The sequence below is a fragment of the Typopeltis vanoorti genome, chromosome 24 (genome assembly GCF_054136105.1).
Source record: "Typopeltis vanoorti isolate ZY-2024b chromosome 24, IOZ_Tvanoo_1.0, whole genome shotgun sequence".
Lineage (NCBI taxonomy): Eukaryota > Metazoa > Arthropoda > Arachnida > Uropygi > Thelyphonidae > Typopeltis > Typopeltis vanoorti.
The window spans coordinates 1,122,763-1,149,158 of record NC_143572.1 but is presented as its reverse complement, the minus strand read 5'-3'; the positions used below and the strand labels follow the sequence as shown (position 1 = coordinate 1,149,158).

Genomic DNA, 26,396 nt, shown 5'->3' with positions numbered 1-26,396 from the left:
ATAAAAAATGAATGCATTTACGGTGCAATACCATTTTTGCAGAAAATGTTGTGATATTTTCAGCTATTTTGCCTAGTTAAAGTCATGTTTGCAGCTTAGCATCATTCTATATGTCTAGAAAGAGTGATATCTAGTGTTAAGGGAAAAAACAATAAATTGATCATTTCGACTGACTGCACAGGAGCCCTAAACTATCGCGAGAAAGTGCAGTTTCTGTGGACATCTGACCTATGGTCCAAATCTTTGAACGATAGTTGTTTCAGATGTCGAATAAACTGTAGATTACTAAGTGTGTGTGTTTGTGGTGTTTTCGTTTTCTTCCCAACAGTAACCCTACAAGGAGGTTATTTATTGTTTATCGTATGGCAATCTACGTAAAGTTATAAAAGTACATTTACAAAAATGGGTACAGTTACACGTTTGACGGACAAAGCACTTATAAGTTAAGATCATGTTCTCTGATCCAGTCTATAGAAGGCGGTGTCGCCTCTAGGAAGTCGCTCCTTTGACCCCATACATGCGCGAAGACTGAACTCAATGCAAATATGATGGATTGATTGGTTCGGGTGTCCACAGTCACACTCCGGTGAGGGAATTTTCCTCCACTTGTACAGAAAGCTTGCACATCTTCTATTGCGTACGAATCATGTTCAGTGTTATCCATATCTTTCCAATTCCACACCCGGGATACAGGGGCACGCCGGCCATATGTGCAATGTGTGCGATGCACACAGGCACCAGGATAGTAAAGGCACCAAAGAGGAGGAAATACTTTAAAAAAAAAAACGTTTTTTAAAGTGATTTTTTTATTGGAGGGGAGGATAGGGGTGCCAACTAAAGTTTTGCATACAGGCGCCAGACACTACTGGCGTGCCCCTGCCAGGATGTTGAGGCAGCAACTATCAAACTAAATTTTGAGTTGGGCATTAGTATTTATGCTCCACACTTGTTTCCATTAATTTTTAGTATTTTAATTAATCATTCTCAGATGTTTATCTTCGCGAAGAGGGGGCTTTCTTGATTTCAATCTGTTAAGCTATAGTTCTGATATGTCATTATGTATAGGCAATACGGTATTTCTGAGTACTTTGTCATATTCTCATGACAGAGCATCACTTCTTAGATTTGGTGGTATTATGTTGCTTAGCATTGTAAGCCAATAAATAGGAGTTGTTTTAATGGTTCCAGATATAAGTCGCATGGTGCTGTTAAGCTGACCATCAATTATCAATGGTAGTATAGCTCCTGTATATATTGTTTTCAGCGCTCATCGGCCTAATCCCTCAATTTCAATTTTCCATCTCTTGTTACTCCTAGGTATTTTATCTGACTGGCTACCTCGAGAGCTTCGACCTTTGGAAAGACGGTTATAGGTTGTTTTGATTATTTGAGACAGATGTGGAGTATTTTAGTCCAGCGCTTCCCAAAATGTAGGCGCGGCCCCCTTGGGGGCCGTTAGTTTTGTTGAGAAGTCTCAGATATAAGTTGCATTGTGCTGTTAAGCTGACCGTCAATTATCAATGGTAGTATAGCTCTGTATATGTTGTATTCAGCGTTCATCAGCCTAATCCCTTAATCCTTGCTGACTTAGCTAGAAGGTATACTACTTGTAAGCTTTTTTCAGCAACATATGAGATGTGATTATTGAAGGAAAGTTTTCCCATCTCTTGTTACTTGTAGGTATTTCAGCTGACTGGCTACCTCGAGAACTTCACCCTTTTGGAAGACCATCACCTGTTGTTTTGATTATTTGCGACAGATGTGGTGTACTTTAGATCAGCGCTTCCCAAATTGTGGGCCGCAGCCCCCTTGGGGACTGTTAGTTTTGTTGAGAAGGACATGAAATAATGAAAACAAATTTAAAATGTTTTAAGACTAAGTGTGTCATGTCAACTGTGTATGTAAGATGCTAAAAGTATAATATTTGCATTATTCGTTGTGTATATTTTGTATTGAATATAAATACAACAAATATTATAATACCATATGTCTATAATACAAATTTTTTTTTCGATGGGGGCCATGAATTATTTTAATTTTTCCAAGGGGCCTTTACATCCAAACGTTTGGGAAGCACTGCTTTAGACTTAGTGCTATCGAAGGTGATTTCTTCTCGCTTGTCCACTCTGCCATTTTGAAGAGTTCTTTCTTGGTCGTTACCTCAAAATGTAAGCCGTCGCGTGACTAAAACATTATCATCGCATCATCGGCAAAAGATATTATTTTTATTTCGGTAGTGAACAAAATCTTAATAGTGAATCGTACTGGATGTGCCAGAAACCTGCTGACAGCCTCGTTTGACTTCTTTCGTTATAACTGTGGTTCTTAATGTCTTGGTGCTGTTCTGTCTGTAAAACAATTTTTTGTAAGGTAGAATAGGTTTTTCTGGACATTTTAAATCTTTTAATTGATTGATTATGGATGGCCACTATGCAGCATCGAAGGCTCCTTGCACATCATGTGAAATCAGTAGGGTATCTTTTTTTTTTTTTTTGCTGTATATTGTTTTTAGTGAACTCTTTAACCTCCATAATTGCGTCTACTGTGCTGGACGGAGGTCTAAATGCATTTTGATTGCTGCTTAATAGGTTTCTTGAGTAGACATAGTGCATTATTTGGTTTATCAGAAGTTTTTCTAGTCCTTACCAGCAACGTTTATGAGACTGATTTATCTGTATTTGTTATCTTTGTCGGGTGTTTCTTTCCCTAGTTTGATTATAGGGATAATTTTAGATTGTTTCCATATTAAAGGAAATTCCCCCCTTTTTAGGTATTCGTTGTAAACTGTTGCTATGAATTCGGGGAATTCGACAACGTTTTTAGGAGTATATCGGTGGTTATTCCATTCTCTCGAGGAGTTTTTTTTTTTGATCAATTAATCTTAATACTGACTCGATTTTATTCATTTTTAGGAGTATATCGGTGGTTATTCCATTCTCTCGAGGAGTTTTTTTTTGGATCCATTAATCTTAATACTGACCCGATTTCATTAGTTGCAAATAAGTCGTCGCTAGGAGTGTCAATGACTGTTTTCATTCTATGTCTGTATGTTTTGAAGATTTCTTCATCTGTTGATTCGTGGTTATCAGGAATAAACTTGTTTATCATAATAGCTGCGTTAATGCTAAGTTTTTAGTGTAAGAGCCATCTGTTTTCTTAATGATTGTCGTGTTGCCTTATTCTTGCTGGCTGATAGTTTATATATGCAAGTCCAAATCTATAATCTTTATAGATATAACTTAATAGTAGTCAAATTGGGGGAAAGTAAAAGCATCAAATTGGAAACTGATAAATCCTGGCTTCCCACAAGGCTGCCTTTTATCACCGTTACTATCACATTTTATCACAATATATATATATATATATATATAGGATTAAATAATAAAGGATTAAAACTGAGATTATAATTTCCTTGTGTCTGTTATAATAGAACAAAGTAAAAAACTTTCAATTTGGTTCCTCTACAATCTTACAAAGAAGAAGTAAATTATTGTAATAATCGGTAGTTGTGGGACTCAAATCACATAGAAAAAGTAGGTTTAGGTTCCCAAATCGTTTTTTTTTCTTTTTTTTTAAGATTATATAAACAATGACATATTCAGGTAATTCATGTAAGTTAAGCAAACAAACTATGCAACAAATACATAGTAAAAAATTATAAAAATTATAAATTGTACGCATACTTCGTAGATGTTCTTTATTTATATACGCAATAGTTCTTATTGCATACTTCGGCTGGTTTAGTTATCAATTCAAGAAGTCAGTAATAAGACCTTGCTTACCATTATGCTAAAATTTTTTATTAAGTTCATAATATGGAACTAAACAAATATCCAATTGTCTCGTAAATTTTCTGGAAAGCTCCACTGAGAGATCATTATCCATAAAATAACTTTCTTGTCAAGTCTAATCCTATTGCTAATTTCTTTAAACTGAATTCTTTAACGGACCCATCACAATCATAATCTTTGGCAGAACTTTCCCCGCCATTTGGTTCGACGTCATCTATTAATTGTACCAGTTACTCCTCGTTTAACCCCCCCCTCTACCGGTCAGGACGTCTATAGACGTCCAGATAAATCTGGATACGATGAATGCTATCTGTTGAAGTTATAAGAAGTGCAATTCGGCCAGCATGTCCATTAGAAGGTGTGATAAACCCTCCCGCTGAAGAGAACAGTTAATCGGATTATCTCATGCTCATAGCTGCATCTCAGTTGTCTATAACAAGGAATGCAGTTCCTCGTTCTATGCTGGGTAACTGAATCCTAGTTATATTGGATAAACTAAAAATATAGAAATTATTTTTATTTTCTCTTTTTATTGTACAAAGCAATTTTAATGCCTGGACAAAATAAAGGTTCTTGCATAGTTTCTTCATTTAAATATTGCCTTACTTTGGAACACTAATTTCATTTTTATTGATTTGTATTTTTTTCTATGTTAGGATGTCTACTAATCAACTGAAAACAAAACACGACATTCTTGATGTAATTCGCACTATAGCTTGAGGCATTTTAGTGTCCCTTCTGGTTAAGTGTTCTCTCTTTCCTTTCTCAATAGCACTGAGAGTATCTAAGCCTTTACCCTTTTCCTCCAGCTAAGAGCATTACTATCAAACATTTCTAAGACGTAGATTACTTCAGAAATAGCAACCAGCATCAGAAGTAGAAGTAAAAATATTTAGATTTTAAGAAAAAGAAACAAAAATCTGAACTTTCTACTGAACTTTCTTTTGTGTGATATGCATATAAGCAGTTTTATACGTTGAAAATATAGTACAATGTTTCTAAAATTTCAAATAATTTCAGCAGACAGCAGAACAGCTGATTTTAGATGGCAAAGAAAGATTACAGAATTAGAATCTTCACAGTACAATAATATTATTCTCTTATTTCTTTTGTCAAAATGGCAAAATGAAGTAATAGATTTTGAATACTATCTGGAAACTTTTTCAAACCTGTAGAAATTTAGAGTGGTTATGTAATTGAATTGCAGGAGAGAATAAGGAGGGGGGAGGGGCGTAAGCATTAGAAATTCGTCAAAATAAGCATAAATTTTGAATCATTCTGTATATGATATCCTTCATATTATATTTTCAACATATCTATGGTGGTTACACACTGGATATTATCGTAATGTGCATCCTACAAAAAAAAAAAAAAAAAATGTATATATATATACTCTCATATAAATCCAGTATAAGTCTGCTTCCCTAAATAAACTGAATAAATGCTGTATGAAATTTAGTATGAAAATCAACAATAAAAAGACGAAATATGAACTGCATCCTGAACATCTTGACAGGACAACTTACAGAAGAAGCATAATATTTCAGCTATTTAGGCACAATTTTTAGTAAAGTTGGCAAATTTAAAATTTTAAATATGGAAATAGACAACAGAATTAGCAAAGCTGGTATTGTAGGAAGGAAAAAGAATAAAGTTTCATGGAATTAGAGAAATTATTTAAAACACTAAAACTAGCTGTATACAAAACAGTGTTCGAACCATTTTTAAATAATTATGGATCTGAAAGCTGGTTTAGAAAAAAAAACACTATCAAAGTCTAGAGACTGCAGATATTAGAGAGAAAGATTCGGAGCATGAATAGAGGGAATCAATGGCAATATCATATTAAAAGCAACGATAAGAGGAAAGAACTCAACATTACTAGCATTGAACAATTTGTTAATCTCAATACATTAGTTTTTTTTTATTTTATTTATTATTTTTTTTTACTGTTCAGCAGCTCTTATGTCTTATCAATAATAGAAGATATCTCAAAAATGCTAATATTTTGTTGTAAATCAACTTCTTATAACACACAGAAGTATTCATTTTTACTCAGGAATTGATAAATTTTTACTACTTCTGTTTTTGTCCGAAGACTACAATGAAAATGTCCATGTACCATTAAAGAAACTTTCACTTCAACAGATGCTATAATGCAGAAGCCAGAAAACAGGTGGCTTTGTTTAACACTGAATACAGTAAAAAGACATTTATGTATTGCGATGGCAAATAAGTTTGTTCAGTTTATGCGTTAGTAAAAGTTTACGCCTTTACGAAATTTATCTTCACTGCATTTACTTTTCATATCGGTATCAATGCAATATCATTTCAATTTTCTAGCAAATAACATTTTCAGCGAATTATTTCTGTAATCAATAGTTTGCGAGATGAATTTTTCTGATTTTTCCTTGCGATGAATTGTTCGGACACGAACATAGCCATATGTGAAAATCGGAAAAAGTAATCATTTGGGAAAATAACTCTTTTACTTAATTATTTATACACAAATATAAATATACGCAAAAGAAGAAATCCATCGGAATCAAATCGAGACTGGGCGGTGGCCACAAGCAGTGGGATACGTGCAGTCGCCATAATGTGGAGTTGTGCTTATCATCTTGTAAAATGAGACCCTACACATTCTCAATCTGGGGAAACACAAATTTCTCTAGCATATTTAGGTATGCTACTCTCGTAATCGTCTCCTCATGGAAAAAATGGCTCAACAATGGGATCATGCATGATCACATTGTTGAGCCATATTTTCGAACCAACTCGAAAATTCCAAAACAGAAAAATCAACTTTAAGAAACATCTCATCTCTGGAAAATGGAAGACTACAAAAAAACTTGGCATGAATGTATAAAAAAAAGTCCTCCATCCTAAACTTATTTTCTACAAAACTGCAGAAACCGAGAAGAGAAAAATTCTACAGCTCATTTAATGAAACTGCTGAAAAGGACTTCAGAATCCTACGTTTATCAAGGATGTCAAGCGTCTTTATCAGGGCGTTTAACCTGAAGGTGAGTAAGCCTGTATCATACGAGGATGGAAGGTTTTTCCTCTCTGTAACTAGGTTTTTTCTTTCCGAAAAACAAGCGAACCGAATTGGAAAAACACGCAGGGATTTAAGGCCAGTTGCTTCTTCCTTAATTCAAAACAACTCAACCCAATTCCAATTTCCTTTAGCACTGTGTTTTCTAACTGTGTTCTGCCGACCACTGGCATCCTTCAAAAGTCGAATAAGACTTCCAACCACTGCTTATCTAAATATAACACCAGATGAGTATGCTTCTAAAAGGTTTACAAGTTTGTTTTTTAAGACTCTTTATTCATCATTCCTTATTTTATTATTTTCCTTTCCTAGACAATATTTTAACCTTTTATTTTTTTTTTAACAAACTGCACCGATCACCTCCTCAAAACCCAGAAATATACCCACACATATACTCATTAGTATTCTTAGTCTATTCCTTCCCTTATTAACTGCAATTACTTGCTTTCGAGGGTTATTCGGGAGATAAGCGCATGTGGCGCTCCTGTCGTTGAGGAATAACAGAAACAGGAGTAAATAAGTGAAACATGATTGAAAAATCTTCAGAAATTATTTTTTTAAAGTTTTCCAATATTTTTACTCTGAATTCCTGCATATTTTATTATTGTGAAAAATATGTACATCGAAGAATCAATTTATTATTATTAGTCGTAGTAGTAGCAGTAGTAGTAATATTAATGATTAATGCTATTTTCCCTCATCCTCCTCAATGATGATTATTGGTATAGCAATGCTGCTTTACTAAGGAATAATTACAGAACAATATGGATTCTTATTCTTTCTTGTCCGATTTGCCTATTTCCAGGAGGAAAAGCCTAGTCATCTCAGTATTAGGCCTACTAACTTACATTCAGTAAATTTATTTATTTATTACATTTATTAATGAAAAAATTTTATTTGGATTCCGTATTTGAAACTACAAAAAAATGTCGAACCCATCCAGTTTTCAGTTCAGCTATATTTGGGACTACAAAGAAAAATGTCGAAATTATGTATTACAATAACTCGCAGACTTAGCAGAATTCGCAGAAAATTTCAGAACAAGAAGCTGAATGCACGGTTCAGTTTTAGTTCGTAATGGATCACTTTTATCATGACATTTCCGTAACGAAGTTCCGAAATGATATTAGCAATTTCGCTCTGGCTGGATGAAATTTAATGAAATTTTTAATTTCAATCAACTAGACTTATTGTGACGAAATTTGGTAGAACGAATTTCTTAGCCTATTCCTCCCCTTATTAACTGCAATTACATGTTTTCGAGGTTATTCGGGAGATAAGTGCATGTGGTACTCCTGTCTTCCATACAGATAAATCACTAACTGTACAATGAAGCAGGATGTACACTTACATTAAATGCTCTAAAATGCAAGAAAATAATTATTACGTTTCAATGACTGCTTCCATACGTTGTCTGTATCATGAGTAACGTTCTGCATTGTTACTGAACATTTTCTAAACAATAGTTTGCAAGAAAAATTACTTTTTGATGAATTATGAAAGAATTCATCGAAAAATTTTCGGTGAATTGCATTTTCAACGAATTGTCGTTCGATGAATTGCCATTCGTTAAATTGTCATTCGGCGAATTGCTTTTTCGATGAATTGTCTTTCGATTAACTGTTTTTCGATGAATTTGCCTGTAACCGTTTATATAAATCAGGAAGAGGGTGAGTGAAATGACAAAAGCACTCATTTGCATTAATAGGAAAATCTAAAGAGAGAGAACACTTTACATTTCATGAACAGATCAATCTGAGAGAAAACTGGCAATCCAGTTACAAAGGGAAGAAGGCAGTCCATATGATGGTAATTTGTTTAGAAGCCCTTAATGCCAGAAACTATCAAGTGCCTTGGAGATGTCAAGTGCAACAGCACAGGCTTCTTCAAATCATTCTATGGCGCAAGTACAAAAAGGGTGAGTTATGAAAACCTTTTCCATTACTTTGTACCATTCCATTATATATATGTGTATGTATATTTATATTTAAAAATTACACTTTTTAAAAGTTCCATATTTTATGATCATTTTAATTTATATTACTTTACCGCTTGATCCATCCAAACTCTGAGCCACAAGATGCTGAAAATCTGTGATATGGAGAAAAGAAAAAATATTAGTAGTAGCAATATCACTACTACTGCTCCACCCATGGCCTTAACATAATGAAAATATGCTTTCCAAGATATAGCACCTGTTGCTATTTCTTCTTCTTTTATTAATTTACCAGATATTTGGGAATTGTTTTCTGAAAAAAAAACATCGATGAATGACAGTAACAGCATTTGAAATAGCAAGTATTTAAATATTGTTACAAGGATAATTCAAAATGTTTTATAATTTTAATAGTTTTATTTTAACACTACGTACAATTGCTAATGAGAAACATACTAAAAAAAATGGCTTGAAGATTGCCTACCAGAATATGCATCCCATTATGTTTGATATTCTTAAAAATTTTTCTGCATGCAGTATGATTCCTCTACAATAGTAATTATAACTTTCTCAATATTTGCAGAGTGCCACTATGCAGGAGGTGAACAATCTACTGCATCAAATGCTAAACAAGAGATTATTATTTGTTGTTATGTAGGCTTCTGTGGAGATAGGACATACAAGGAATACATTTTCAGATTTTTCCACAACAATAAAGTATTGTGAACAATATTTCCTCTACTTTTTTTTTACAGTCACGCAGACCTGCTATTGCTCTGAGTTGAACATTTTTGTATGACTTGATGACTGCACAGTACTTTAAGATTTTTTTTTTTTTTTTTTTTTTGTGAATGCAAATCCCTGTCACCTTTGTACGGGGCTTTGAGTCTATCTCCCATTATGTCAGGTTTTTGCCACTAGGTGACTCTAGTAAAGCAATTGTTGCAGCCAGTCATTGCTTTCCTATCCATAAGAAAATAGGAAAACTGCCTTTCATTCCTAACAAAGCCTAGCAGCCAGCCAAGATCCCATGACCTAACTGGACCAATTCAATGGCAGGCGATAAACCAAATATTATTATCATTATGTAACACCTCCAGGGAGTCTAAAGACTCGTCGAGGGAGCAATGTGCCAACAGCATTGAATGACTGATTGATCCTCTTCCAACTACTAACCATGCTCAAACTTGCTTAACTTTTTGTGTGAGCCATTAGTAGCAGAGGCTCAACCAATCAACCAACTTTTGCTGGTGAATTAGAATACATACAGTGGCAGGAAAGGAAAGCAAAGACAACCATATGTTTAGTGACTTAGAACAGCAGTGTTTTTAAAAGAAAATTTCATCTGTATGATAAATTCAGTGTATGTTGGAGCATCTCAATCACTGTGCAGCAGTAAACCTTCACAGCTTAGAGGAAAGATTGCACAATGAATAACAAACTATGTGATACTTTATTTTTGTGAAAAAATATCAGAAAACATATTTCCTAACAGATTTGTACCTGGTGTATGAGGAGAGAAAACTCCTGGTTTTCTTATTGCATATGAAATACTGTATATAGTCCAGCAACATCTCTTGTTAATCACTTGCTTTCTTGAAGCCTCTGTAGCTCAATCAGTATTGAAAAAGCCCTTAAGCCTTTTGGATGGAAAGACCTGGTTTCAAATCCCCTCTATCGCACAAGGAACCTTTCTCAGGTATTTTCAACTAAAAGTGAGTAAGCTCATCTCATATAGAGAGTTTTTCTCCTGGAAAGTGATGTTTTTCATTGCTCAAAACAAGCAAGTCAGCTTGTAACTACACATTCTGCAAACACAGAAATTTTGGGGAATGATGGTAGCCAGCACTTCCCCCTGGCTAATAAACAGTGACTTTTGCTGAGCACCTCATCTCTAGCTGACAACAACAAATCTGCTTTCTCCCAAATTTTACATTTTATTACTCCTTATATTATTCATTAGCATCTAACTGTCAGCCTCCCTCACATGCACATATCACCAGCTTTATATACGAGAGTTCCCTGTGGTTTCCTTTTCAGCAGTAGATCAGTCAAACTGAGAACAGAAAAAAGCAAGAGGTCTGAAGCTAAAAAGGAAATTGTAAGAATAAACAAGAAAAAGTGATAATTTGGGGGGTGATTCTATGGTAAGGAGGATAATTCATGAAAGCAATGCAAAATCTCATTTCCCTAGTGAGTAAATTAATATCAGTAATGCTGTCAGAATACAGAAAGGTAAAATGAAAGAATTGATTGTTTTGGTCAGAACCATGCAATAGTTCTCACATCTTAGGTGAGAATTATTGCATAAGGGAAGATGAGAAAGAGTTGTCCGAAGAAGTGAAAAAGAACAGCAAGGGAGAGAAGTTTGTAAGTCTTCTGCAATGCTATGATAGAGGAGAATTGAGGAGGGTGATGATAGCTAATAAATCAACACAGGTTCTGCAGAAGGAATGAAGTAGAGTTTGTGGACCTATGGCCTAAGTTTGATAGATGGAAAGATCTGTACAATGCTGATGCACTGTCCTTAAATGGATTCAGAGTTAGGTGACTAGTGGGATTTGTTCAGTGAGAGTGTGGAAGTGCAAAGTCAGGAAACTAAAGAAAAATGAAGAAATAACTAAGAGCGAGAGGATGAAGTTTGTAAGTCTGCTGCAATGCTATGATACAGTGGATGAAGTGTGAATAAAAAAAAAAAAAAGAGATATCTAACCTCTCAGGCAACAATATCATATGGGTTAGTCATTTCAGGATGAAAAGGTAGTTGGGGGTCTAATGTGATACTAAAGTTTCTCTATACCAAGGCAAGAAGTATCAGGAATAAGAGGGAACAATTTTTGGCATTGGTTAGTGCAAACTTGCCAAAAGTTATAGGCATTAGTGAGACTTGGTTAACAGCAGATGGAATAGTTACAGGGATAGAATGTGATGGATTTAGTATTTTAAAGGAGGAGAGAGTATATAAGATGTGTGTGTGTGGGGGTACTGCTGATGACAGCAGATGAATTACAGTAAAAAAAAAAAAAAAATTAGGAGTTGGTTGGGCAGATGGTAGTTCTTTTGAGTCAATATGATGTGAGATTGGTGCCAATAGGACAAAATCTAAAATTGGTCGCTGCTATAGGCTGGGGGTGCCAGGGATGATGAGGAAGACATTTAGCAGATAATAGTACAATGAGTGCAAGTTGAGTAATTATCACTGGGGACTTCAACTTCAGAGACATAAATTGGAAGGAGGAGAGAAAGAGACAGAGAGAGAGAGATCACATGGCAGGAAGGAAATGGAATTTATACACATACTGAGAGATAATTACTTGAAGCAGAATGGATGGAGAGGACTTGGGGTACGAGAGTGTTGTATCTTGTTATAGGATCAGAAGACCTGTCCATAACTAAGGTGGCTACATTGCCTCCAAATGGGGAAAGTGATCATGTGGTCGTGACTTGGGAAATTCCAGTTAAGATAGGTCCATGTGGAACTAGAAGGTAGGTGACTATGATATATCATATATTTCGGCGTATAAGTCGACTTTTCAGCATTGAAAAAAAAGTAAAGTTTTTTAGGTCGACTTATACGCCGGGTCAAAAATTGATTGCTTTCCAAGGAAAAAACTAGTATGTATCATACTCTGTTAAATTTATTAGCAATATACAAAAAGGGTAAATAAGTAAAAATATTTCAACTTACATCAAATTTGTTTACAGAAAAAATTATTACATGTTATATAATTATTTATTTACAAAAGAAAATAGGTAGGTAACTACATAATTAAAATTTAATTTTCACTGTCTGAACGTATGAACAGTTCATTGTACTCTAGTTCTGTAATTTCTTCCGGTATATCGTCGTACAAATTGCATTCGTTTTCTCAATTTTGTCATCATTGTAAACAAAATCATCTTCTAAGCCATCTAATTTGTTAGATATAGCACATTTTTTAAAAGATTTTATTACTGTATCTGGTTTTATTTCATCCAATGCTTTTGCTACCCATTCACACATAGTTACCAAAAGATGCATGTCACATTTGTCCTCCTTTTGTGCAACTTTTGTCTCCTTCTTGCATCCACGCATTCCACTGTTTTTGTGAACTGTCTTTAAATGGCTTGTTTATACAAACATCCAACGGTTGCACTAGTGAAGTTGACCCACTTGGAATCACTGCTATATTGGTATTATTCCCTCTTAATAAAGATTTTGTGCTCTCCGTTAAATGGGATTTGAACATGTTCCACACTAAAAGACTGTTTGGATTTTTTAATGCACCTTGTCGTGTATTCCAAATATTTTTTATCCCCAGCTTAACTCCTGCTTCGTCCATCCAACCATTCTCATGAACATGGACAAAGACGTTTCTTGGAATTTTGATCTTTGGCATTGTTTTTCTTTTAAAAATTATCATAGGTTTTAATTTAGTACCATCAGCCATACAAGCAAGTACAACTGTGAAAAGGCTTTTTTCATGTCCAGTTGTTTATAAAGAAATAGTTTTATTTCCTTTCGATTCTACTGTTCTATTCAAGATAATGTCAAAAATAACTGGAGTTTCATCCATATTTCCGATTGAACAATAAATAATTTTTTTGTTTTCTTTTAGCAATTATAAATCTTTGAAAACTTAATAACTTATCATCCAAATCCTTTGGCAGCTTCTGTGCGATTTTCGTTTTTAGTCGAAGCACTAAATTTTTCCTTTCCATAAACCGGCTACATCAACTCACTGTAGCTTTGACGTTTTCACTGTCCTTTTTAGTTGCTTTGCCCCACTTCAAAGCAAATAAACGAATATTATTTCTTGTTATAATGAGTCCATTTTGGCGATTTTCTCGAATCCAATCCGCAACAATAGGCCACTTACAAATTCCTTTCTGTAATGTGTACTTATTTTTTGGCATTTTCATTATTAAAGTTTCGTTTTTTCTCCAGTCGCGAACTAGTTTTTCGTTTACCCCAAATTGATGTGCAGCAACACAGTTAGTATTTTCTTTTGCAAATTTAATCACTTTGCACTTAAAACTCACGTCATATTTCATTCTTTTAAAAGGAGCCATTGCACTTTAGTTCACTATTGGTCAACTGGTCAATATGAAAAATAAATTTTTAGAGTTGACTTATACGACGAGTATACCATAAAAACTCAAAAAATTCCAATATCGACTTATACACTGGAATATATGGTACTTGGGAGGCAGCTTTAGGCAGTACCATGATATAGAGATCTGGAAGAGAAGGATGTTATGGGAGATAGTCAAGGCACATCTGGATGAAGCAATATCACACTGTATATCCAAGAAGGCCAGAAGGGTAAATCGGATAGGAGTTAGATGGATGAGTAGTATCATTAAGCATGAGCTGCAAAAAAAGATGATGCATACTTTATATAAGGAGAAAGTTGACCAGCTAACTCATGAACAGTATAACAATCAGGCAAGAAAGGTCACCAGCACAGCAACGCAAATTCAGATTATGAGAAGAGATTAGCTGAGCACAGGAAATAAAGGAGGATCTAAGTCTGCAGTAGCAAATTATAGACCAATTAGTATCTAAAGAGTATTGGTTAAAGTACCAGAAAAGTTGGTACTTTAACCACTACTCAAAAAGAGTAGTGGTTAAAAAGAGTTGGTCATAAAGAGATTCAGGAATAAGCAGATAAGAATACGAAACTCTATTAGGGGCAGCATGGCTTTGTGAAAGGTTGGTGATGCATGACTTAGTAATCTACTAACTTTTTATAATAGACGGATAGCTGAGTTGGATAAAGGGAATGGCTACACGATGATACTGCTGGATTTTGCAAAGGCATTTGACAGGACATCCCATGGAACTCTGTCACGGAAGTTGCAATAAACTGAGAGAGATATGAAACTGGTGATATGAATTAAAGGATGGCTGATGGACAGTTATCAAAAAGTAGTATATAGAGGAGCAGAATCCAGGTGACTGGTGATGTGCCACAGTTGCAGTTGTCAACTGCTTTGAAGCTGACAACTGCAACTTCGAAGATCAACAGTGTGCAGGGGTTTCCTGCCTGAATGCAATGACCGAGAAGGGTGACGGGTGCAGACCACCGAAGTACCCAGGGGATGATGATGTAAGTGAAACCAAGGTCATCGGAGCTAGATAAATAGAGGGTTGCGATGGCGAGAAGGGAGTTCAGTTCGGCAATTCAGTTTGGTTCCTGGCAGAGCAGTTCGTGGAGTTCGAGTTCGTCCGGTCCCGTTCCCAGGTCAGCAAGAAGTTAACGAGGTCCCAAAGTCGATAAGTACAATGATACAAGAACGTTATGGCAGCAGAGCTTTGATAACATCATGGGAGATGATTTGTGATTGCCATTGGAGACCTGCATTCCAGATAGTAAATGCCGAGAGACCAATGGAACTAAGATAAGCTGTTTTAGAAGAAATTAGATGCCAAGTTTCCATGCCGTCAAGTTCCTGATGTCCGCTGATAATAAAGAAGGATCTCACAAGCCCCAGAAGAGTTATCCGATTCAATGCTAAAGTCGAATGATAACAGAAGGAGATGATTTCAAGGATAATTCAGAAGTACAGACTTCTGTTCAAGTAAGATCTTTTCATTGTTTAGTTAGAAAGAAAAAGATTGTAAAGGTGATTTAATTGAGGGACTTGTTTTATAGTGATACTTGAGGACTTTAGGCCTTATGCTGATATTTGAAATAATTCATTTATGTGAGGGAGTGTCTGGCTAAAATTTGAGGTGAAACATCGTTTTTTTAATGTTTTAGCTATTTCCTAAACCTGCAGAATGTTATGAAAAATTGATCTGAGTATAACCAAGTTTAACGAGAGAAAATTATAGACACGTGGTCTTACTAGAATTGATTATGATGAGGAACTAAATTGTAAACATAGTCATTAGTTGTAACTTGAAGCATAGAAGCTAATTTACTTAGTACTTAAAATTGACCCATTGTACATTTCATTGATGTTAAATAAATTATTTTCTTGTTTAAATAACTTGCCTGATTTCTATTTTCAATGCACTACTCATTAAACTCGAATCTGTGTGTGCCTTAAAGTAGATATTGTCACGACTGCATAACAGACAATTTAAGTTATAAGATTTACTTAGAATTAAGAGAGAAAAGTTCCGTGTGGTTTACTGTGTGTTATTCTTCGGAGGGAGATTCAACTCCCACCCACGAAATTGGTAGCACAGCTAGACACTAAATAAATTTTTCAATTTCAGTTGAGAATAAACACCAGTAGGTCAGACAAAGGAATTGGCTCTAGCCTGAGGCAACTACTTTGTTCTGTAAGTCTTGCACATGTGAGCTTTATTAATTGCGGCCATAAGTCAGATGTATAACAAGGTTAAGAAGAAAAGTTTAAATGAGAAAATGCAGAATTTTAAAAAGGAACAGCAGAACAAGAATTAATTAAAGTAATTAATAACAGTGGAGACAACAATAAAAATCATGATTTTAACACTGCTAAGTAGACTTTTTCCTTAGACAAAGGAGTGAGGTTGTAGTTTCAATATCAAGAAGTGCAAGGTGTTGCATTTTGGAGTGCAGAAAGATAAGGCTGTGTACTATATAGACAGCACCTTACTGCAGAAAGTGAATGAGATTAGAGATTTGGGAGTGATGGTTGACAGTAGATTGAAGTTTAGAGATTGCTAGTGTTGCAAAGGCTGCACACTGTAGTGCTGCTATGATAAGAATTACTCTAACATGTAGATTTTGCTAACAAGAAAGTGGTTGTGCCACTGTATAAAGCACTGGTCCGACCACACTTGCACCATTGTGCTCAAATCTGGTTACCTGGTTTTCAATGTGATGTGGAGATGTTGGAAAGGGTTCAGAGGTGGGTGATTAAGACAATGTCAGGACTTTAGAATGCTGGTTATGGAGAGAGGTTGAAGAGATGTGGATTACAGAGTTTGTAGATAGGAGGAAAAGAGGTGATATGATAGACTTTTAGGTTGGTGAGAGGATTTTATCAGATTAATCCAGAGGGGATTATAAAAAGAGCAGAAGGTGAGAGGGAAAGAACCAGAGGTCATCCCTAGAAGTTATGCAAAAGTGTGGTGAAGAGGGGTTTGAGGAGTAAATTTTCTATAGGGAGAATTATCAATGAATGGAATGCATTACCAGAATGTGTTGTTAATGCAAGGAGCGTTTAGGATTTTAAGATTCTATATGATAAATATAGAATTTTAAAATGTTTAATCATTTTGTAGCACCAAAAAACAATAATAGAAAACTATTTGTTAGAAAGAGTCTCTTCATACACATACGTAGGTCATCTCATTGATCTAAACAATGGAATCCAGTGAACTAAGGAAATAAATAGAAGAGCTCAACTGACCTGGAGTGCATTTGGAAAATTGAAAAATATTTTTTAAAACAAGGATGTCCCACCCTGTTTAAAAAGGAGGACATTTAGCCAGTGTATTCTTCCAGTCATCACATATGGTTGTGAAACTTTGTCTCTGACAAAAGCACTAACAAATAAACTAGCGACAACTCAAAGAAAAATGGAAAGGCATCACATTAAAAGATAAGAAATGAATACCTGGATAAGAAGCCAGACTTGTATCACAGACATCATTCTTTACCACAAGTGACTAAAATGGATATAGGCCAGACATCTATCCAGAAGAGAAGACGAGCGATGGACCACCCTACTGACAAAGTGGATTCCAAAAGAAGGAAAACATAGGCCTAGGACGTCCTAAAAGAAGACGGGATGATGAACTGTGAAAATTTGTTGGAAAAAATTGGTCAATCATACCCAAGAACAGAGAAAGATGGAAAGAGCTGGAAGAGGCCATGCCACTGCTTCATCCAGCAGTGGGTTCTAAATGGCTGAAAAGAAGAAGAAGATATAATAAATATGTTTTCACTTGAATGAACCTCTCACGATGAGTCTGCCGACTCCATTGAGGGTGTAATAATAATAATTGTAATGACATCTAAATGGTAATCAGATAAATTGCCATCTATGTAATGGTAATTACGTAATTACCTTTAGATAAATGGAAATATTACTTCAAAATGTGTGCATAGAAAATAATGGTAATGTAATCAAAGATAATGATGTTTATGAAGAAGACAATTAACTTTCAAAGTAAAAAAAATACATTAAAAACTTTAAACAACAACACTGTAATCCTACCTCGTTTAGCAAAGGCTAAACAAGGTAGGATTAAAACGGATGAATGCAGAGATTAAGCAAGAAATCCGGAAATCAGCAAGAAGAAGGCACTGTGCAGACAACACAAGATGAATGTTGGTAATTATCAGTGGCATGAGAAGGCCAGGAATGTGCTGACTCATTTGGTAAGGGCAGCAAACATGGAGTATGAGGAGAAATTAGCCAATCAAGCTAAGAAAAATCCTAGTGAGTTCTTTTGATATGTGGCAAGTAGTAGGAAAATTGACTATGGAAGGATGACGATACTAGTTGATGACACTGGTAGATTGGTAACCAAAGTGGAGGATACAGTAGAATTATTCAATGATCAGTTTATCAGTATTTCATCCTCGTGAAGGCAATATCAGGAGAAGCCACAGTGTAGAACGAATGGAGGAGGAGGGACTGATGGTGAATGAGCACGAGACGAATTAAGTAAACTTGATGTTAATAAGGCAGTAGAATTTGGCAGGATATCACCATGTTTCTTGAGGGAATGCCTCATGGTATTAATGTCACCTTTAAATGCAACTATTTAACATGTGTTTTGCAACGAAGCATGTCCCAAAGGAATGGAAGGTAGGAAAAATTATTCCACTACACAAAAAAAGGGGGGGAAGATGAGACTAAGTCTACAAATTATAGGCCAGTCTATGTGTCTGGATTTGTTGTTAAGGTATTAGAGAAGTTGTGATGACTAGGATTCAGAAGCGGATATCGATAATAGCAGTATTCTTTATGATTGTCAGCAAGAGTTTGTTAGGAGGAGATCATTTTCTACGAACTCGTTCAATAAAGGGGATGCATATATGGTGATGTACTTGGATTTTTCAAAAGCCTTTGACAGTTTGCCACATGACAAGCTGGTAGTTAAACTGAAGCAGATGGGATTAGATAACAGACTGGTAAATTGGATAACTGATTGGCTGTCAGATGGTTATCAGCAGGTTGTATATTGAGGAGTGGTATCCCAAAAGAGGAAGGTCACTATTCGAGTGTGCAGGGATCTGTTTTAGGACCATTATTGTTTAACTTGTATATGAATAACATTGGGACCTGCTTAACTGGAGATGTGCAGCTGTTCATTGATGCTGCAAAGTTGGTAAGCACTATGAGAAGTAGAGCAGGCATTGTGGTCTTGCAGGATGATCTGAAATAGACTATGTGAGTGGGCAAATGAATGGAGTGATCAATTTATTGTTGCAAAGTGCAAGGTCTTAAAATTTTGTAGGCAAGGTTTGGATGCCGAGTATACAGTTGACGGAAAATTTTTGGAGGAAGTAGAGAAGATGATAGATCTGGGATAATGGATATAACTTGAATTCATTATAAAATTATGGAAACAACTACCATGGAGTAAAACTTCAGTTTAATACAAACCAAAATAATCACTTAATGTTTTGACCTTCACATTAAGGTCATCTGGAGTATACACATTATACATAGAAACGAGCTGCACTCAATCTACATGGCATGCTAAAGTTACATTGATCTGGTCAACTGTTAAAACTATTGGCCTGACCTCTGGTGAAAAAAAAAAACATTACTACATCAATGCTAGAGTCCTGTTATTATTATTATCTATTTGGTTACAAAAATAAATTAAGCCAGAGAGCAACATGTTCACACACATATATACACATCCAAATTAAAACAAAACAGTATGGATGGTGGCTGATAAAAGCTGAAATAATTGCTTAGAGTCCTAAAGTAAGGGTTTGCTGGAAAACTTGAATAACTAAGTAGGCTGAATGTGTGCCAAATTCTTGGGATTTTTATGCCACCATTATTGTTAAGATTAGGATGGTTAATCAAAATTTCACAGACTTGTTTAATTTCTGTTCATACCAAGTTTTTGTATGATGTAAAGAACAGGTACTTTTCCAATCAATCTGAGAGGCCTGCTTCACCAGAATTGTTAAATTTAATGTGTCATTACAGATAGGGATTGAATGTCCAGTTTCTCCAATATAAGATAACTTACAAGTGCAATAGATATGATAAACTCTAGGGTGAGCCAATGCGGAGAGAGGATCCTTAGAGGAGTTGAATATGTTTTTTAATTTTATAGGTGGTTTAAAAGTAGCATTAAGATTATAATGGTGTAGAATTCTATTTATTTTTCTGATAACCCTTTAATTATTATTATTATCAACACCCGACCTCCATGGAGTCAGAAACTCATCATGGGAGGTACTCACTATTGCATACAATGCTCATCCAACCTCGTCTTAAACTGATTCAATGTGTCCACATCCACAACACACTCAGGCAATGCATTCTACTCACCAACCACCCTCCATGCAAAGAAACTGCTTCTCACTCCTTTGCTCACACCCTCCTTCTACAGTTCCCAGCAATGGCCTCTTGTTCTACTTCCCTCTCCAATTCTATGAAAAACTCTTCCATGTCTACCTGATAACAACCCCTGACTAGTTTATATGTCTCAATCATATCCCCCCTCCTATTCACGAGGCTCTGCAACTTACATTCCCTCAATCTGTCCTCATACTCCACATTCCAAAGACCACTGACTGTGAACCTTTGTGAATCTTCTCTGTACCCTTTCCAACGATATCCTCGTCACCATGAAAACCCGACGACCAAATCTATGCACAATAATCCATATGAGATCAAGGCCTTATACAATAGAATCATAACCTCTCTATTTCTGCATGTCAGGGTTCTCCGCATCATTGCTATTATTCGATGTGATGTCTTCACAACTTGTGCAATGTGGCTCCCCTTAATGTATGGGATAGCTATGGTTTACTGTAATCTATATTATATATATATTTTTGATGAAATTTTATGAAGAACTTTATTGATAGTATTCTTGCTATAGCCATTATTTATAAATGTATTGCTAATAATTTGTAATTCTTGTTTAAGAGCAATTTTTTTTTTCACCAGAGGTCAGGCCAATAGTTTTAATAGTTGACCAAATCAATGTAACTTTAGCATACAATGTAGATTGCAGTGCAGCTTGTTTCTTTTATATATGTGTATGCTACAGATGATGACCTTAATGTGAAGGTCGAAATGCTGAGTGATTATTTTGGTTTATATTAAACTGCAGTTTTCTTCTAACACAGTAGTTGTTTCCATAATTTTATGATGAATTCTGATCACTTTGTAACCATGAAGGATAGAACTTGAAGTTTAGGGGTCACATTGGTAAAATAGTAACAACATTCCAATAGATTATGGCAATAACGAGGAGAACATCGACATGCAGAGGCAAAGAGGTAATGGTTTCCCCTGCATAATAAGATCAGGGCACATATGTTCTGCTGTGCACAGATGTGGTCTCCTGGTCTTCAGGGGATGAGGATGTACCAGAGAAGGCCCAGAAAAGGTTTACTAAGTTATTGTCCTGTCTATGGAATGTCAGATTAGAGGAGAAATCGAGGGAATGCAACTTACGGAGACTTGAGATTAGAAGAAGAGGAATACGACTGAGACATATAAGTTGGTGATTAGTTGTTACCAGATTAATGTGGAGAAGATCTTTCATAGAGCAGAGGATGGCAAGGGTAGAACTAGAGGCTAATCATGGAAGCTGTATAAGGAGGATGTGAGCAGAGGAGTGAGAAGCAAGTTCTTTGCATGGAGAGTGATCGGTGAGTGGAATGCATTGCCTGAAAGTGTGATGAGTGTGGAAACTGTGAATGGGATCAAGGCATGGTTTGATCGTGTTTTGTTATGAGAACATATAGACCTCCCATGATGAATCCTTTCACTCCATCGAGGTCAGATAATAATAATAATAATAAAAAAGGGAGGCGAAGCAGAAGACGACTCAGTAGAAGATGATAAGATGATCTTAAAAACAGTGGCACTACAAACAACAAGGCTTAAAGGTGAAAGAGGAAAAGAAGACAAAGATGAGCACAATCTCTTAAATGAGACTGTCATGCATGGCACTTCGCTGGGGAATGCTTTATTCTCTTTTTCATAAAGGAAATGGTAGAAGTGGATATAACTTAAGTGGGAGCAAAGGCCACACATGAGGTGAATCTAGAAGAAGTTAGAATCTGCCTTTTCCTGCATATAATTAACTTCTCTTTACTAGATGTTCCATGGTGTTTGTATAGGGTGAGTTGAAACATGGAGAGACATGAAATGTGCAGTAAGAGATTTTTTATTAAGCCAAACACATGGAAAAATTCACCCAACTTCTTTATACTTGTGTCCTTAGCAATGTCCCTATTATACAACTACTTGGACTTCTTCCAGCTTCTCATACAGAACATAAAGGAAGATTATTTGCTAGTTAATTCAGAAGTTCTTGAAGGTTACCATTAGGTATGGTTTAGTCGGCAGCCAATCTGCAGAATCCTCAAAAAGAAATAATGTTATCTCTCTCTCGAGCCTCCGTAGGTCAGTCAGCATAGATGAAACCCTTTGATCAGAAAGACCTGGGTTCGATTCTTGTTAGTGACATGAGCGAATTTTATCTGGCTTCTTTCGACTAAAGGTGAGTTAGCCAGTCTCATATGGAGGTAGGGGATTTTTCACCTGGAAACTCGTGTTCATGACTATAATCCATATGTGTTCAGCTATAGAGCTTTTTTTTTTTTTTTAAAAGCATGATATGCCACCCTGGTTGGCCAAGTGGTTGGCGTATCTGCTTTCCAGCCAAAGGCTGCAGGTTCAAATCCTGCTGTGGGCATGGATGTTTGTGATTGTCTCTGAAAATACTAGTGGCGGAGAACAATAGATGGCATTGGTGTAGATGATGCAGTTGGTAGATAACACGTTGAGTGGTGGAGACTGATAGGTGTAGAGTAGGTGCCACCCCTCGATGAATCTTGGACTCCCTGGAGTTGTCAAATACTAATAATAATAACACCAAAATTACAGTAACTTTAGAGAAAAGAGATACAAAAGAAGACTTCCGAATATAGTGAACTGTTCTTTATGATCATAAAAGCATAACTCAAGAAATCAAATAACCGATTGTTTAAACAACAAATCACAACAACAATTTTTTTAAATTATATATATATATATATATATATCAACATAAGAACAGGGCACATGTTCATTTAATTTCAATTTTTAAAATTTATGTAAAAGTTTGGGAGTTTTCATTGATCTCATCTGTAGTTCACTGATGCAATGGACAAAAGAGATGTCGTTGCATCAGTGAACTACAGCTTGTGCACATTCTCAGTTCCTCCTTACCTTCCACATGTTTACCAACAACGGTTATGCCACTATTTTCTGATTTATCTGGAAAAAAAAAAAAAAAAAAAACTGTTTTTAACATACTTTATTATAATTAAATTAACAACTACAAAAAAAAGTGACTATTTTTTTTTTTTTCAAAATACAAAAGATGCTAACATAATTATTGATATTACTAGCTGTATTATTCTGAAAGCCTGTGACACTGTACACTGTAATCAAAAGTCATTTTAGGCACTTGTTGGGGTTTGAATATTATATTGAAACAAGCAAAAAAACTTTTTTTTTTTCCATCTAAAAACTTTAATTATTTTTCTTTTGTATCAAGGACTCATTAGACTCCATTAATTTGAGCTGTAAAAAACCAATGAAAAAAAAATCCTGAAAAATCCCTTATGAAATGAACTAGGCGACTAGAACAGATGCATGACATGTTAACATAAAAGACAGCAGGAGATGAGTGATGCATCCGTGAAATAGTACTAACGAAAAACATTTTTTATGTTATTATTATCACTGGATCACCATGGAATCAAAAGAGCTGTAGCTGGATCTAGATGTAACGGGTTCCTATTATTATATTATATTATATACTATAAATATAATATTATTGTATTATTATTATCCTCCTTTATAAGGCAAGGGGAGATAAAAATAACCTCCTTAACCCTACTTATTAATGTGTTTCTTAGGATACAAGTGATCCTTATTTTGTCTTCACATTATTTAAGTTATTTTGTCTTCACTTTTGCAACATGCACCTGAAATTCAATTCCCTGTCTTACATTATTCCCAATTTCCTAACTTCATCAATTTCCCATAGTCCAGTTCCATCAATGTGTACACTGCATGTAATCTTTTCACCATAAAATGCATAACATTACACAAAATTACATTAAACCAACGACCATTATACTTTGACTGCACTGTCAATTTATTTAAATCACCTCTTAAAGGATCTGAACATTACTATTATTAATTGTTCAGCAAACAACTTATATCACTAATATATAAATTAAGTAACAATGATCCAAGTACAGAGCACTGTGATACCTCATTGATCACTAGTCGCCTATGTTCTCTTGAATTCAACTTCTCAGTACTCCATTCACCGACGTATGACAGCTTACATCAGTCATCCTCTTATCCATATTATCAGCTTCATATCCATCCCCATTTACTCCAGTTTATGTAACAGTGTTCCATGTGGGGTTTAAATGGTATATACTAAAAAACAAAAATTGAAATGCCTACACACACAAGTTTAATAACCATATTAAATAAAAATATTTTAATCTGAATCTGAATTTGGAGAGGGTGCTCGTGAGGCAGCAGTAGCAGCGGTGTGTAAGAAGAGCTCCGGATTCAGATAAGTTATTCTTGAAATAATTAATTGTATATGAGTGATTGAGTAAGAGCTGCTATAAAAGTTATGCACCACGGGTATTATTAGTGTGCGGGATATTTTGCTTAAACATAATTACAAATTCATTGTTATTAGACCTTAGAGTAGTAACCGGCAGAGGAAAGAAGGCAGTAGCTTTGTCAGTGCATGACTTTAACTTAGACTTCAGTCTTTTCGTGAAGTGCGAGATGTGCTACATGCATTCTTTTGATTATATAGATGATTTCTAGACATTTAGGGCTGATGGAAGGAGGATATGTGCGAAGTATAAGCTAAACGAGGATTTGATGACATAAAGTTTAGTAGCGAGAATGTCACAGGAAGAATGAGTGCTCGTTCGAAAGAGAAGCATGGTGTGAAAGAAAGGCGAAAAATTGTTAAAAAATCATTGAAAAAGAAAATGAGTGATTTGAAAACTGTAATGGATGGTAAAAAGAACGAAAGCGAGATGAATGTGGTGGAAGGTAACAAAATTGAGAGAATGAAAGAAATTGGAAAGAGCGTGATGAAAGGTTCGAAAATTGGAAAAATCAAAAGAATGAATGAATCCGGAAATAGTGTGATGCAAGGTTCGAAAGTGGGAAAAATGGAAAGAATGAATGTAAGCAAAAGTTGGACGCATGGACCGAAACTATGGAAACTCAAAAGATGAATGAGAGTGAAAGTGTGAAGTCGGAGTCAAGAGTTCGAAAATTAGAAAGATTGAATGATAGAGAGAATGTAACATGAGATTCGAAAGTTGAATTTGGTAGGATGAGGCAAGAGATGAAATGATGCAGAGTGAAATTAAGAAAATTGTGGTGAAAACGATTAAAACAAATCAAGTAGTACAAAAGAGTTAATGAAAGACGAGCAAGTGGCATTGTATGGCGACTCCATTATTAAAGGTGTGCTGGATGAGAGGATGCACAAAGTATGTTTCCCAGGTGGGAAAATGAGTAAAGTGATTGAGGCATTGGATATGAGGAGGGAGCGAGCAAAGGAGTTTGATGGTTTTAATAGGTATGAATGACTTGACAGAGGACAAAGAGCACATCAGAATGGATATCAGGAGGCTGCTTAGATGGATAAAAGAGAATAGTGTGACAGGAAGGTAGTGGCTAAATTCTAAATGAATAAGTTCTAGTGTCCTATACAAAATAACCTTTGAATGCTATCCAGGGAAGCTCCAAACCTCCCAGCCCCTTTTATCACACGTTTGTAATCAGGTGACTGTTGATATCGACTTTATACACACACTTTGAAGAGTGTAAACAATTGTTGAATAACAACGCAATAATGTAGGCATAATTACCGTAAAGGAAGAAAAGTCACAAAACAAGAAAATGTTCCTACAAACATTTAGGTAGTTGGGACCAACAAAAAGCACATAAGTCGAATTCACATAACTCGGGGTATAATTTTGAATGTAATTTATATATACAAACATACATTGGGAGCAAAGGTTTACAAAAACGCCTATATTTTTTAAGAAATATAATCATAATTGTAGTTTTTCGTACATAAAAAAAAGAAAGTTATTTCGATGTCGATGGTTTCATAAAATCTAATAGATTCGTCTGATGGCATAATGTCTTTTTGCTTGTCATGCAAAATTTCTTCATAGCAAGCTAACGATTTTTTTATTCCTTGCCTTGTGGTTACAATTCATTCCTCGTTAGAACTTATGTCCTCCAAAATCTGTAAACCTTTCTTTTATGATTGTTCTTACTGTGGATTCCTGTAGATCGAACTTCTTTGCTAGCTCACAAATTTTCATTCCACCTTCAAAATCCTTAATAATGTTGAGTTTTGTTTCCAAAGTCAATGTTTTTCTTTTCTTGCTAGCAGTAGAAAAATCAGACTTGCTTC

The 26,396-nt window shown here is 35.3% G+C and overlaps 1 protein-coding gene across 1 annotated transcript in view; it reads right to left on the bottom strand.

Annotated features, from left to right (window-relative positions):
• LOC150092881 (ATP-binding cassette sub-family C member 5-like) overlaps window positions 1–26,396 on the bottom strand; it is a 708,254-nt gene that overhangs the window by 280,719 nt on the left and 401,139 nt on the right. Inside the window, exons 16-17 of the mRNA XM_090414097.1 lie at window positions 23,138–23,185; window positions 8,899–9,098 (exon numbers count right to left, since the gene is read on the bottom strand). Coding sequence (XP_090270223.1) covers window positions 8,899–9,098; window positions 23,138–23,185 — 248 coding nt within the window. The remainder of the gene's footprint in view (window positions 1–8,898; window positions 9,099–23,137; window positions 23,186–26,396) is intronic.